Below are 12,022 nucleotides of genomic sequence, written 5' to 3'. Positions count from 1 at the left end.
TCAAACAAATTACCAATAATGCATTTTACAGATTAATGAATGCACATTATATTTTGTGTTTAATCCTTTTACATTTGTTTAAAAAGGTGTCACAATTTCTACTATATAATAAATTAAACTAATGCTGATAGTGACACAGGCACTCATTTTATAGTTATGGGACAATTTGGTCTGTAAAGATAGTCAAAAAGATAAAGGTGAAATATGTTATAATGAAATATTGCTTTACACCTAGTTATAAATTAATTTTACTGATAGCATTTCTGCTTCACAGTGTCAGAGTCCTGATTTAGAATCTCACATGTCCTCACAGTGTCTGTGTGCGTTTTCTATTTGCATACTAAACACATGTAGCTTAGGCTGACTGGTAATTCTAAACCGATACTGTATGAGCAAGGGGTCCGTGTGTGTGAGTGTGCCTTGGACTGGTGCTCATGCCTTGTGCTGTAGAGTGACAGACACTGGCTACCAGCGATTCTGTTAATGGATAGGATGGTGGGAAAATAAAAGAATGTATGAATGACACACAAAAAAGCCACACACACACACACACACAATACCTGCAGTGAACAACAATAGGTCCTGAAAATGAGGGATTAACCATTTTCACTTTCTTTAAAAACTTCAGCATTCCAATGGGGGTGAAAGGCACACCAAAATCAGGCCAGCTGGTGAAGTGTAGTTGGGTAACACATCTACAGGATTTAGTGCCATCACTTGCTTGCTTTAAAAGAAAAAGAAATCAATGAACATGTTATTCATGAACTTCTTTGATAAAGCCCACTGTCAATTAATTTACTAGGATCTTTACTTTTTTACGTACAAGAAACTACAAAATAAATGTCTGTACGGTTGTATTTTTTTACTTCTTACTTAAGTAACTCTCCCTTCATGCTCTCCATTAGGAAAGGACTTCAAAAAGTAGAATTCAAAAAGTTAAATCCACAAGATGCTTTTACCTGCTAGATTTATTAACTGAAGATTTTATTTAATGTAGGTACGGAAGCTGGAAAATGCTATAACTTTTCTTAAGATGTTTTCAACACTATTTGTGCAGCATTACTGATATTACTTGGGGGTTCAAATAGACAGGGAGGCTTAGAAGTACAGGTGAAAATCTGACTTTAGAGAAATGTTCTGCATACTGAACAATTTAAAAGAATAGAAAGAATATTAATTATGGCTCAAATCTTTTTTGCTTCTTAAATAATAAGTCACATACCTTTTTATGGATAATTGATTAATTAATTATTTTGATTCTGAATTTGTTATTCAAGAACATTCAGGGCAATGTGGCACTAGTGTGTGCCACTGGACTTGTATGGTACTTTCAGACCATTTTTGCACAAGAAATATTCTTTTTCTCAGTACAAATCCAAATAACATAAATAGCTTTTTGGCTAAATTGGTAAAATCCTACACTACCCTTTACAAGTCAATAGGAAAAAAAACTAAAAAAGCATGATGGACCTTTATTTTCACCTCTGTTTTATTATCTTTTAATGTTTTAAAATGCATTGTAATGAGCTTTTTAAATTTATGGCCCTCTAAACCAGGAGTGGGGTTGGGGTGGGTTTTAAGTTTTAAGTAGGTTTTCCACGTATGTCAGCTGTCTGAATGATTGTACTTGTACTTATGATTGTTGTTTTTTTTTTCTTGTTGCAGTGATTTTAAATTTAATAAAATTCAGAAATGCTAAAAACAATTTACCAGTAGCCTTCTCAAACAGAAAATGCCACTATTTGACATGAAAGAGATTTTAAGATGTCATAAATATTGTTTGTATTGTGTACTTGATTTTAGGTGATTTTAGATTGTTGTTTGGGAGGATCATAGACAAACAAATCCAGAGATTCTTAATGTTAAAAATATACTAAAATCAATGTTTAATGTAATGACATGTGCCAGGGATTTAGAGAATAGATGAAATGAAAGCAATAACAACACAGTTCCATCCAGAGAGCTCATGCCTCTTTTTTGGACCCAGTGCTTTTTCACTAGCACATTTTACATGAAGTGGGGTTTCCAGTCCACTGGGGTTTGTTTAACTGTGCTGTTGTTCAGTGTTTGGCAGACTTCCTAAATTCCAATCACCATTTTTCTATCTAATTAATCAATGATTTTAAGCTGAAAGTTTTTCCACATTTCCAAACTCATTCACACCAGGCCATTAATATGTGAAACATAGTGATAATGAAACATTTACAAAAAATGCAAATAAAAATTGCATTGCCTCAAACTGAGGGAGTGCTATCATGTGTGGGACTTGCCCTGCAATGAACTGGTCCAGGGCTGGTTTCCGCCCTGCGTCCAAAGGTGCTCTGATGAACTGTAGCCCAATGAGTGACTGTCACATCATTCCCCATTCTTTTAATGTAAGGATTTCATTGTACTTTGTACTCTTAACATTACATTTGTCTAGGAACTTGAACTTTTGTTTGTGTCAAAAGGATACTTACATACTGTACACAAAACTTTCGAATTGTGTAGTCCACAAGGACTGTAAAATCTTCTACAGCAACTCGAGTGTTTCCATATGTCCAGCATCCTTGATCTGGCCAGTACTGGTGACATTTTTCCTACAGTAAACAAGATGTGAAAAATTCTGTATTCCGGCTCATATTCAAAATATGACTTTTAAAATGTTTATATTACCAAAACATACATATTGTTAAAAAGAAAAGCTGTTAATTTTAATTAAACAAAATGTAATATATTAAAATTGGATTTAAGCTTTTATTTACTAAAAAGCAAAAATTCAGAGTTGAAAAATTTGAATTTTAAGGTATATTCAAACACAAATTTTTATATTTACAACCTTCGAGTGATCAAAAACTGACTTCCATTTCGTTTATTGTGTTTATTTATGTTCATGAAAATCTGTACCTCTTTCCTTTCCTTTAAATTTGTTAACATGACAATTGTAACACATTTCTGCTCCCATATCATCTTCCAGAAATCAGCTACTGTTTCTTGCTTGGGACCTAAGGCATAGCAAAAAAAAAATTATGTATATATATATATATATATATATATATATATATATATATATATATATATATATATATAAGCCATTATGATCTCTTAAGTGTGGTTTTCAGAAACAGAATGATATAAAAATACTTTAGATATGTATACAGTATGCAATATTATAATTTTCTCATTCCATTATTACCAGTAATTCCTGTGCAATTTCAGTTTTGGCACTGAAACAGGTCATATTTACACTTATAGCCTAACTTCATCAAGACAGACAAATGGCCATCCATGTACCTTTTATATCTCACCCTTCAACAAGTCCTCAGGTTCTTGTGCGAGGCAGAAATATTTCACTCTTCACTGCTATCTAGAAAATATTCTTCTATTTCTTGATTTTTTTTTTCACCCTTCAGTTGATAACTACGTACTTATTTATTTCTCTGCTTGATGAATGAAAAAAGCCCACTTTTGATACACCCATCTTTTTTCAGTGGGAATGCAAGGCAAATGAGAACCTAGCAATAAAGCTTCACTTCAGCCCTTTAGTGAGGGCAAACAAGACAATTCAGCCACTCACTACTCAAAATCAGAATAACTGGACAGGAAGGACAGTGGTCAACTAGCATATTAAAAACTGTCTGTTGCAAATGCCAATTTATATTAGAACTAAGCAATGTATGTGTTTAATTGACAATTCTTGCGTAGCCTATGCACATTTTAGGAATCTTTGTGGCATGGTTGAACTTTATTGTACTAAAAAAACAAACTTTCTTCATTACTATCAGCACTAATATGCATCCATCAGATTAATATATTATCATACAAAAAGTGATCATCCACAGATGGAGAATTATATACGTATATCACAAACTCATACAAGATACAAATAACATCCAGGTCATTTCACAAAAATCAAAAAATTACTAGTTCTCCCAACCTCCACATCACAAAGATGTTTTCTTGACTTAAGTACAAAAATATTTACATTATCTTTATAACCTGAAGCTGGTTTGGTATAATTTGATGGCTTTGTGATTTATTTACAAACTCATACAAGCCAGAACTTACATGTACTGTATATTATACAAAATCTACTGTGAACTATGTACTATAGTCTATCCACTCATCAGTTCATCTCTTCATCTATTGCCCAAACCTGCTTAGTTCTTTTCAGAGTAGTGTAGTCTCAGAGCCTATCCTGGCAGAACTGGTTGAAAAGTACAAACTGGCCCCAGAATGGGCACCGACCCTTCACAAGTCACACATCCATACTGATTCACACCTGACCAATTTCACTTTATTAACTTTATTATTAAGCCTAACAGGTTCTTCTTTTTTGGATATAAGAAGAAACCTTGGAGCAACACTGAGGCACCAGGAGGTCAGGCTTACTCCACACTGCCAGTCACCAGAGCAATATTCAAACTTATTCTCTCGAAGGTGGCAAAACAGATTATTTTCTGTTTCAAGACAAGCGCTGATTACCTTGTGCTGCTATAAATTTGTTTTTTTCCTTGTAACCCTATAAAATAAAGACAAACTGATTAGTTTAAAGCTTATTTCTAATCTTATTAAGATCCAAATTTACTTAAGCGAAAAAATATCCAATTACTAACTTACATCAATATATGATGCATTTATGTAGTCTGAACATGGCACTCCATCAGTCTGTGACAAGACAACTCTGGAATGGTCATCTGTTAAAGCAAATAATGGACACTGTATTTACAATAAGTCAGGAGTTAAGGCCTTCAAGAAATGTTACAAAGCAATATAAGATGTTATTTTAAAAGTAATATTAAAATGCTGGATACAGTAAAGTGACATAATTAATAAAAGTATAAAAGTAAAGTATATACATAGCATACTTCAAAGCAGGCTTGAATTTCTTAGACTATCCATCCATCCATTTTCCAACCCGCTGAATCCGAACACAGGGTCACGGGGGTCTGCTGGAGCCAATCCCAGCCAACACAGGGCACAAGGCAGGAACCAATCCTGGGCAGGGTGCCAACCCACCGCAGGACACACACAAACACACCCACACACCAAGCAGACACTAGGGCCAATTTAGAATCGCCAATCCACCTAACCAGCATGTCTTTGGACTGTGGGAGGAAACCGGAGCGCCCGGAGGAAACCCACGCAGACACAGGGAGAACATGCAAACTCCACGCAGGGAGGACCTGGGAAGCGAACCCAGGTCCCCAGGTCTCCCAACTGCGAGGCAGCAGCGCTACCCACTGCGCCACCGTGCCGCCTTTCATAGACTAACATAATGCATATTCAGACGTTTCAGAACTGAAGCACATAACTACACCTTTTGAGTATTCTACTTCTATGAAGTGCTTGGTGGGCATTAAAAAAGGAGCAGTGCTCTTGATTCAAATGAGCATATGACCAAAACTCAGTGCTCCATACAATTTGTATGAAATGACTGTAATTTAAAATTACTGTACTAATAATGGTATAAATGGAAAATCATTCACTCCAGTATATATGCAATATTTAACCTGCACACTTCATGTGAAATGGTTTAATTTGCTTTGTCTTCACTTTGGATACTTGGCATTATATAGAGGTCCTCAAAAAGTGTATAAAAGATCCAATTACCTGTACTGTCCTGTATAGTGTATAAATAAGAGAAGCAGGGACAAATCTCTGTGGGGAAGTGAAAACAAAAGTCTTTTTGCTTTGTCAGCAGGGTCTGGAGCAGAAATATTATCTCTGTGGGCCTATTATAATGAATTTGAAATTAGCTGTTAGAGAACTTTTTCGTGACAAATAAATTTGTAACAAATTTGAGGAACAGCTTAGTTGTCAGTAGTAACAAAAATAACTGTGAATTTGAATGGAGAATCCATATTTAGATTTTTGATTTCCTTATCTTTTGTTTCACTTTATTTACTTACTTTTTAGTTTATATATCACTTGGGATAAAAACTTTTTAAATAAAGCAGGCAAATAATCTTAAGCAGCATCACTCACATGGAAGGATGTTGGGATATCTGTTTTTCTCTTTATTTTCTTCTCTGTTTGCTTCATCATATGTGCCTTGTATATAACCAGTAGGCAAAGACTGCAAAATAGCAAATGTACACACACCCTGTAGATGTTAGTTATCTGTTCTTTTGATACCCTTAATTAGTTATTCAGCTCAATTAAATTCCAATTTATGTTCTCTCAATATCAAAATGTACTTTTTCTTTAGGGATTTCACAAAAAGACCAAGGTGTTGCAGTAAAAACACAGCAGACACGAAAGGACAAACCATTAAAAGCATTATGTTTACAAATAAAATATAATAGTGAAAATATTATATATGATACAAAAGACAGTGACTGTCTTGGGGGCTGAACTTGCTGCAATGATGCACTTAAACTTTCTAATTTCAATTAAATCAAACAATTATTCTTTTTAGTATTGAATGGTTTACTATTCCAAAAGGAAAAACATTATAATGAGCTTTTGAGAAAGCAGTTTATTTTTGCAGAGAGTATTAAAGTACTGTAAATAGCAACATGAAACCATATCATACATTGAACTCTTCACGGAAAAGCTTGCCATCATCAGCTGAGCGTATCCTAGTCTCCTCTTCCAGACAGTCCACCGGAATTGGAGTGTATTTCTTTGAAATGGTTGGAGAGCTGGTAAGGAGCATGACAGTCTGTTCTGTAAAATATAGGAAAATATTACTGTTTTACTATTACTGACACACAAAGGAAAATATTTTAAATTACACATAAAGGGACCTCTGGTTTCTGGATCAACCATAAATTAAAACAGTAAGAAAAGAAATAAGAGTTTTGTTAAGAGGTGGATTAGTTTGTCAAGTTTGTTATTGTACATGGTATCAGGAGACACTGGCTTGCCTTGCACCCATGCTTAACAAGTGGGAGAGTCTTATGATCACTTTGACCCTCAGCACCCTTCAGTACTGCAGTCAGTCAGTGGTAAGTAAAATTGTTGTTAATGATTCACATTCAGCCTTCATTTTATACTGTTTTCTTTGTTAATTAGGGTGACAGTAATCTCATTACTTTTGTCAGGTTATTTAACTGTTAACTTATTCTGGGTTTAATTCCACAAGGACTCAGGTAATGGGAGCATAATTGAGCATGAGTAAGGAATAAACAGGTAGGCTAATTGCAGTTTCTGTTCAATAAAATAAAGTTATGTATTAATAAATTCTTCTTTATCATGGCGCCACGGAGTGGAAACATTTTGCATGTTGGTGAGACACACAAGTAAAAATTTTATGTCAAAAGATCTGATCAGTCACCGTACTGATTTAAATGGGTCTCTATATAGTTAACTGTATCGGCATATTGCCTATTTAAATAGTAGACTGCGTGGTTTTTGTCTCTTTGTACATATTGTCTTGCCTTATTTGCACTATGTGTACACTGTGAGCTTTGACCGTCATTATTTCATCTCTCAGTATACTTGTATATTCTTGAGATGACAATAAAGTTTACCTTGACTTTGCTGTACATTTGACACTACTACTACTACAACAATATTCACAGATCATACCTTGTTTTAAACAGCACAGTTTAAAATTTGTGGTATTTTAAAATTTGTTTTCTATTTCTGAAGGATGAGAAAAATAATTGAAATTTCTTTATTTTTTCATTAAATGCCAAATTTCTTTTACACTGGCAAAAAATTAATCCTGCCATTAGTTAAAATCCAGTTATATTTCTCTGTTTTATCCATGATCTCATTTGCACTCACATGCAGTAGATTTGGGAGGAAGAGGCAAATAAATTACATAAAAATTAAACCCTGGCTGGGCATATTTAATTCACAGGACAGACTGCCACTTTTTCGGTTCAGTAGGCACAGAATTTTCCTACTGTATATGACTTAAGACTCTTTTCACTGCACACATGATGAAATTTAGCTGCAGCTATAATATTTTTTTCAAATGCTTTACTCCTCAGACTACTTGCTGTCTCAGGATCTTTCATTGGTCCATTGTAAAGAAAGGCAAGGGCCACATTTAAAATGTCAGGTAAACTATCTGGTCTGGTCTCTTATCAGATCCTGCATTCCTGTCTCTCCAGTCCTCATATGTATTATACTCATATGACTGGCTGAGTTGGTTCTTAAAGTGACAGCCTCCTGCTCTTTTATTGTTTCTTCTATTCCTTGATGATGGCACAATACTATCAGACTGTGTTATTTTTTTGTTTAAAATTATTTCAACAGTAAATAAAATAGCAACTCTGCAAGATAAGTAGGCACCCTGTAGTAAACCGAATGCTGGAGAACTTGTTAACACCCTTCCCAATTAGACAGGTGTTTTTGTTTACTTGGGATGGAATCCCCAAATGTGCAGACTTTATTGATTCTATTCGTTTAGACTCTCCATGAAATCTAGTCAACACCTTAGCCACAATATATATTCTCTCGCAGAACTGAACAAGAGGAAAGGAGCGTGTGACATCCCATGGCTTGTGGGCGCACGTACTGTACAACATATAGGCATAACATTTGAGAGATCAGGCTGAACTCAACAAAGGGGTGGCAGTGCATACTTAAAAAAACAAACATATAGTTTCTATTGTATGTTTGGAAGATGTGTCTTACCATAATAATGAACATATTGATATATAAAATGGAAGGATGAAGAAAAATGTATAGTTTTAAAAGTATGCAAATGTTTCATTCCATTATATACAGTATAAATAATAAGAAAAGGAGCTCATGACTGTAAGTAGAATCAGAGAAAGATAAGGGCAAAGAGGAAAACTCAGCATCTATAAGTAAACTCGGTTTAATATTATGTTTATTATACAATACAGAAGAGGCAAGAAACAAGATCCAGAAAACATATCCCTCTTTTTTTTACATTGTTTGTGATGAAGTCACAGTCTACGTCAAATGGTGTTATTAAAGAAAATGCGCATCAGGAATTGTGCTTTTCTTGCTCATGCTTGTTATTGTTTGAAAGAACCAGAAATGTACAGTGCTGACCTGCCAGATGTGAGTAGTAGTAGCTTGACGCAAAAGTAGTGTATTCCTGCTAGACCAACAAGAACTTACCTGTCTGTTTAGGAGCGACAGGCCTAAACAGGTTTTGCATGAATACCCACCCCCCTATCCCTAGTCCCACAGAATTTAGAGCAGGAGCCCATGAACCCAAACCACCGCTCAGTGAGTAGTATCAGATGGCAGCTTGTTACATGTCAGAAAGAATGCGTTTTAGCAGAGGAAGAGATGTTTTGCAGAGGCTGGTCGATCTGTGATAAACATTCTTTATACCTGACCTGGTGGGCATGGTGTGCTCAGATCTGCAGCACTGTCTTCCTGCCCTTTAATGAAGTCAAAAACACAGCAAAAAACGGTGAAATAAAATGATTATGACATTATATTTGGAGAGGATTTGTCTTTTGACTTGTAAAATAGTTCTGTGTTAATATATTAATTAAAAATTAAACATTAATTCATAATAATAAGAACAACTAATTAAAAACTCAAATTTATTATTAATAAGAAAATTACTTCTTGACCCTTTTTAAGTAGAAATATTGTGCAATAACAGAGGAAACAACTCAAACATTGGCCTCTTAAGGTTAGACAGTGTTATGTTCACATACTACCTGATGAAACAGTTCTGCCTTAAGTCTTAACATAATTTATTGGTGAAATTAAAGTTTTCATTTTGCCAAATAACATTTACATGAACAAGTCTGGCTGAGATTTTCAAAACATACATTTGGCTTTGCATTTTAGTTGTTTGGCTGATCCACTGATACCAGGAGTGCACCACTATGAACACACAGAAGCATGAAGGTACGCTTGAGGACAGGTTGAAACAGAAGACTCTGCCTGATTGGGTATTAATTAATACTATAAGAATGTTAGGTGCAGTATGTTTTGGAGGCATATGTTTTAGCTCCTAGCTTTGAGAGTGAGGGCTGAGATTTAAATAGATCTACTGATGCTAAGAGTGGATACAATACAAAAACAAAGCATAACAGCACATGGGATTTAGCTGACAAGCTGCTATCAGAGCTTGCATGGTATGTAGAAGGAACCTGAAGGCTGGAAGAGGACAAAGAAAACAGAAACAAGTCAAAACTGAGAAGATGAAACCTATTGCACTAAAGCCTCATCACTAATAAGAAATCAAAGTCAGGGTGAAAACTGAAATTTTATAAAACAGAAATTCAAGAGATAAATTCACTCTGTGTTCATCTGAGTTTTTATCCAAATCAAGGATATGAATGAATTATCATGCCAGTATTTCAGGGGCTGCGCTGATGACGTAAGACATTTTGCTGTCTGAAACCACATTCATTGTCAACTTGGAGCAGCATTGCTGCAATTGAAATATGATAATGTGGCAGCGCGCATTTGCTAAAAGAAAATAATGTCGCAGCACCATAACATAAATAGGCACTGTGATTAGGAGACATTATACTGCAAAGGCAGCTGCACAAAAATGTTCCAAACATAAAGAAACCTATATTCGCATGTATACATTTGCTAACGAAAATGAATTCAAAGAGAAATACATTTTCAAAGTGAATATCCCATAACAAGTATACTCAATCATTAAATGACAAGTAAAATAACATTTTCAAATTTGCTTAATCCAATTCAGGGTTGCAGAGGGCCAGAACCTCATGGCATTAGGTACAAGGCAAAAACCAACCCAAGAGCGAACACCAGTTCATTGCAAGGTCCACTCACTTCAAGTAACCTAATACTGTATATACACCTTTGAAAGCCTGATTACTTGGAGGAAGAAAACATGGGGGAAATGTGTAAACTGTACAGAGACAACAAGCAGGAGGGGGATTTGAACCCAGAATACTAAATATGTGTGGCAGCAGCACTACCCACTGTACCATCTGTTACAGTATGATATCAAAGACACAGAAAACAGACTGGGTCAAAATACTGATTAAAAACAACAAAATCAAATATCAAAAACCAAATGTGTTGTCAGCATATTAATAAATAATGTCTTTAAACTATGTAGTATTTGTTTTCCATAATTAATACAAATGTGTGTGCTTTGTCTTTCATAATCTGATCCAATGAGTGAGTGCAGAGATAGTAACAAAATAGCAGACCTCTTTTAAAAAAAAAAAACAACAGAGACACACCTCAAAGTGGCACCATGGTGACATCAATATAATAACAATAAAATAAGTAAATTATATGAAAAATATATGTGAAAGGCCCCAAAATAAAATAAAATTGTTTCTAGGACTTGAAAATGAGTATTTGTCACAACACCATTCTACCCTTAATGGAAAGTAGTGGCTGGCATATTTTCAGTATAGATGACAAAGTGACACTGTGCTGGGGTAGGCAGTTTCAAGCAGACGTCTTCCCAAAGCTCTCTATTATGTTCTGTTGATACTGAAATGTTTCTGTAATGGGATCTTGCCGCAAAGAAGCAATGAACATTTTTCCTGAAGATGAATGTTATTTTTTAATTCTGTAGCGTTTTTGTATCAATAGGGTTTTTTTTAAACTCCATTGGTCTTGTTGGTTATGTTTTAATGTTTTAATTTTCAAAATGATACAAAAGACTCATAGTAGCAATACATTTCTTTCTAAGCTGTTTAATTCATCATTTCATTCTCTGAGTCTGTTTAATCCCGTTACAGAGCTACTGGGTACTATGCAGCAGTCCATCATGGGGAAAATTCATTCATTCATTCATTCATTCATTCATTCACTCATTCACTCACATCAAGCCAATATAAAGTCTTTGTGACCTGGGAGTACCTGGAGGAAAAGCCCACTGTTGTTTGAGGATGGGAATATGACTTATTACACTGAGAGAGGGTGCCAGGAGTAAGAGAGAGCACCATAGCAGCAAAGTGGTTCAGCCTGTGTGGTGGTTGTGTCTTTAGGTTGTGTTTGCTGAAGCCTATGAATCTCCTGAGTCTATGAGGTCTTTCTCTGTGTGGAGTCCAGAAAAATCCCTCTGCTCCTACACTGGCATATGCAGAGCCTTATCTGCTGCTCCAGGTGTGGCTTTGTTCTTGAAGACATCTGTGTACACCCTCATACT

General features: G+C 35.1%; 1 protein-coding gene across 4 annotated transcripts in view; it reads right to left on the bottom strand.

Moving 5' to 3' along the window:
• Nucleotides 1-12,022, bottom strand: part of ptprea (protein tyrosine phosphatase receptor type Ea) — a 328,457-nt gene that overhangs the window by 36,708 nt on the left and 279,727 nt on the right. For 2 of the 4 annotated variants that reach the window (XM_051922103.1, XM_028795296.2), the window contains 8 exons: nt 9,255-9,299; nt 6,518-6,651; nt 5,968-6,058; nt 4,600-4,676; nt 4,465-4,501; nt 2,887-2,984; nt 2,460-2,579; nt 561-724 (listed from right to left, as the gene is read on the bottom strand). In XM_051922103.1, coding sequence (XP_051778063.1) covers nt 561-724; nt 2,460-2,579; nt 2,887-2,984; nt 4,465-4,501; nt 4,600-4,676; nt 5,968-6,058; nt 6,518-6,651; nt 9,255-9,299 — 766 coding nt within the window. The remainder of the gene's footprint in view (nt 1-560; nt 725-2,459; nt 2,580-2,886; nt 2,985-4,464; nt 4,502-4,599; nt 4,677-5,967; nt 6,059-6,517; nt 6,652-9,254; nt 9,300-12,022) is intronic. The other 2 variants (XM_051922104.1, XM_028795297.2) reach the window with 1 other exon arrangement.

This window comes from Erpetoichthys calabaricus, chromosome 2 (genome assembly GCF_900747795.2).
Source record: "Erpetoichthys calabaricus chromosome 2, fErpCal1.3, whole genome shotgun sequence".
Taxonomy (NCBI): domain Eukaryota; kingdom Metazoa; phylum Chordata; class Cladistia; order Polypteriformes; family Polypteridae; genus Erpetoichthys; species Erpetoichthys calabaricus.
This window is presented reverse-complemented; position numbering and strand designations above follow the sequence as displayed.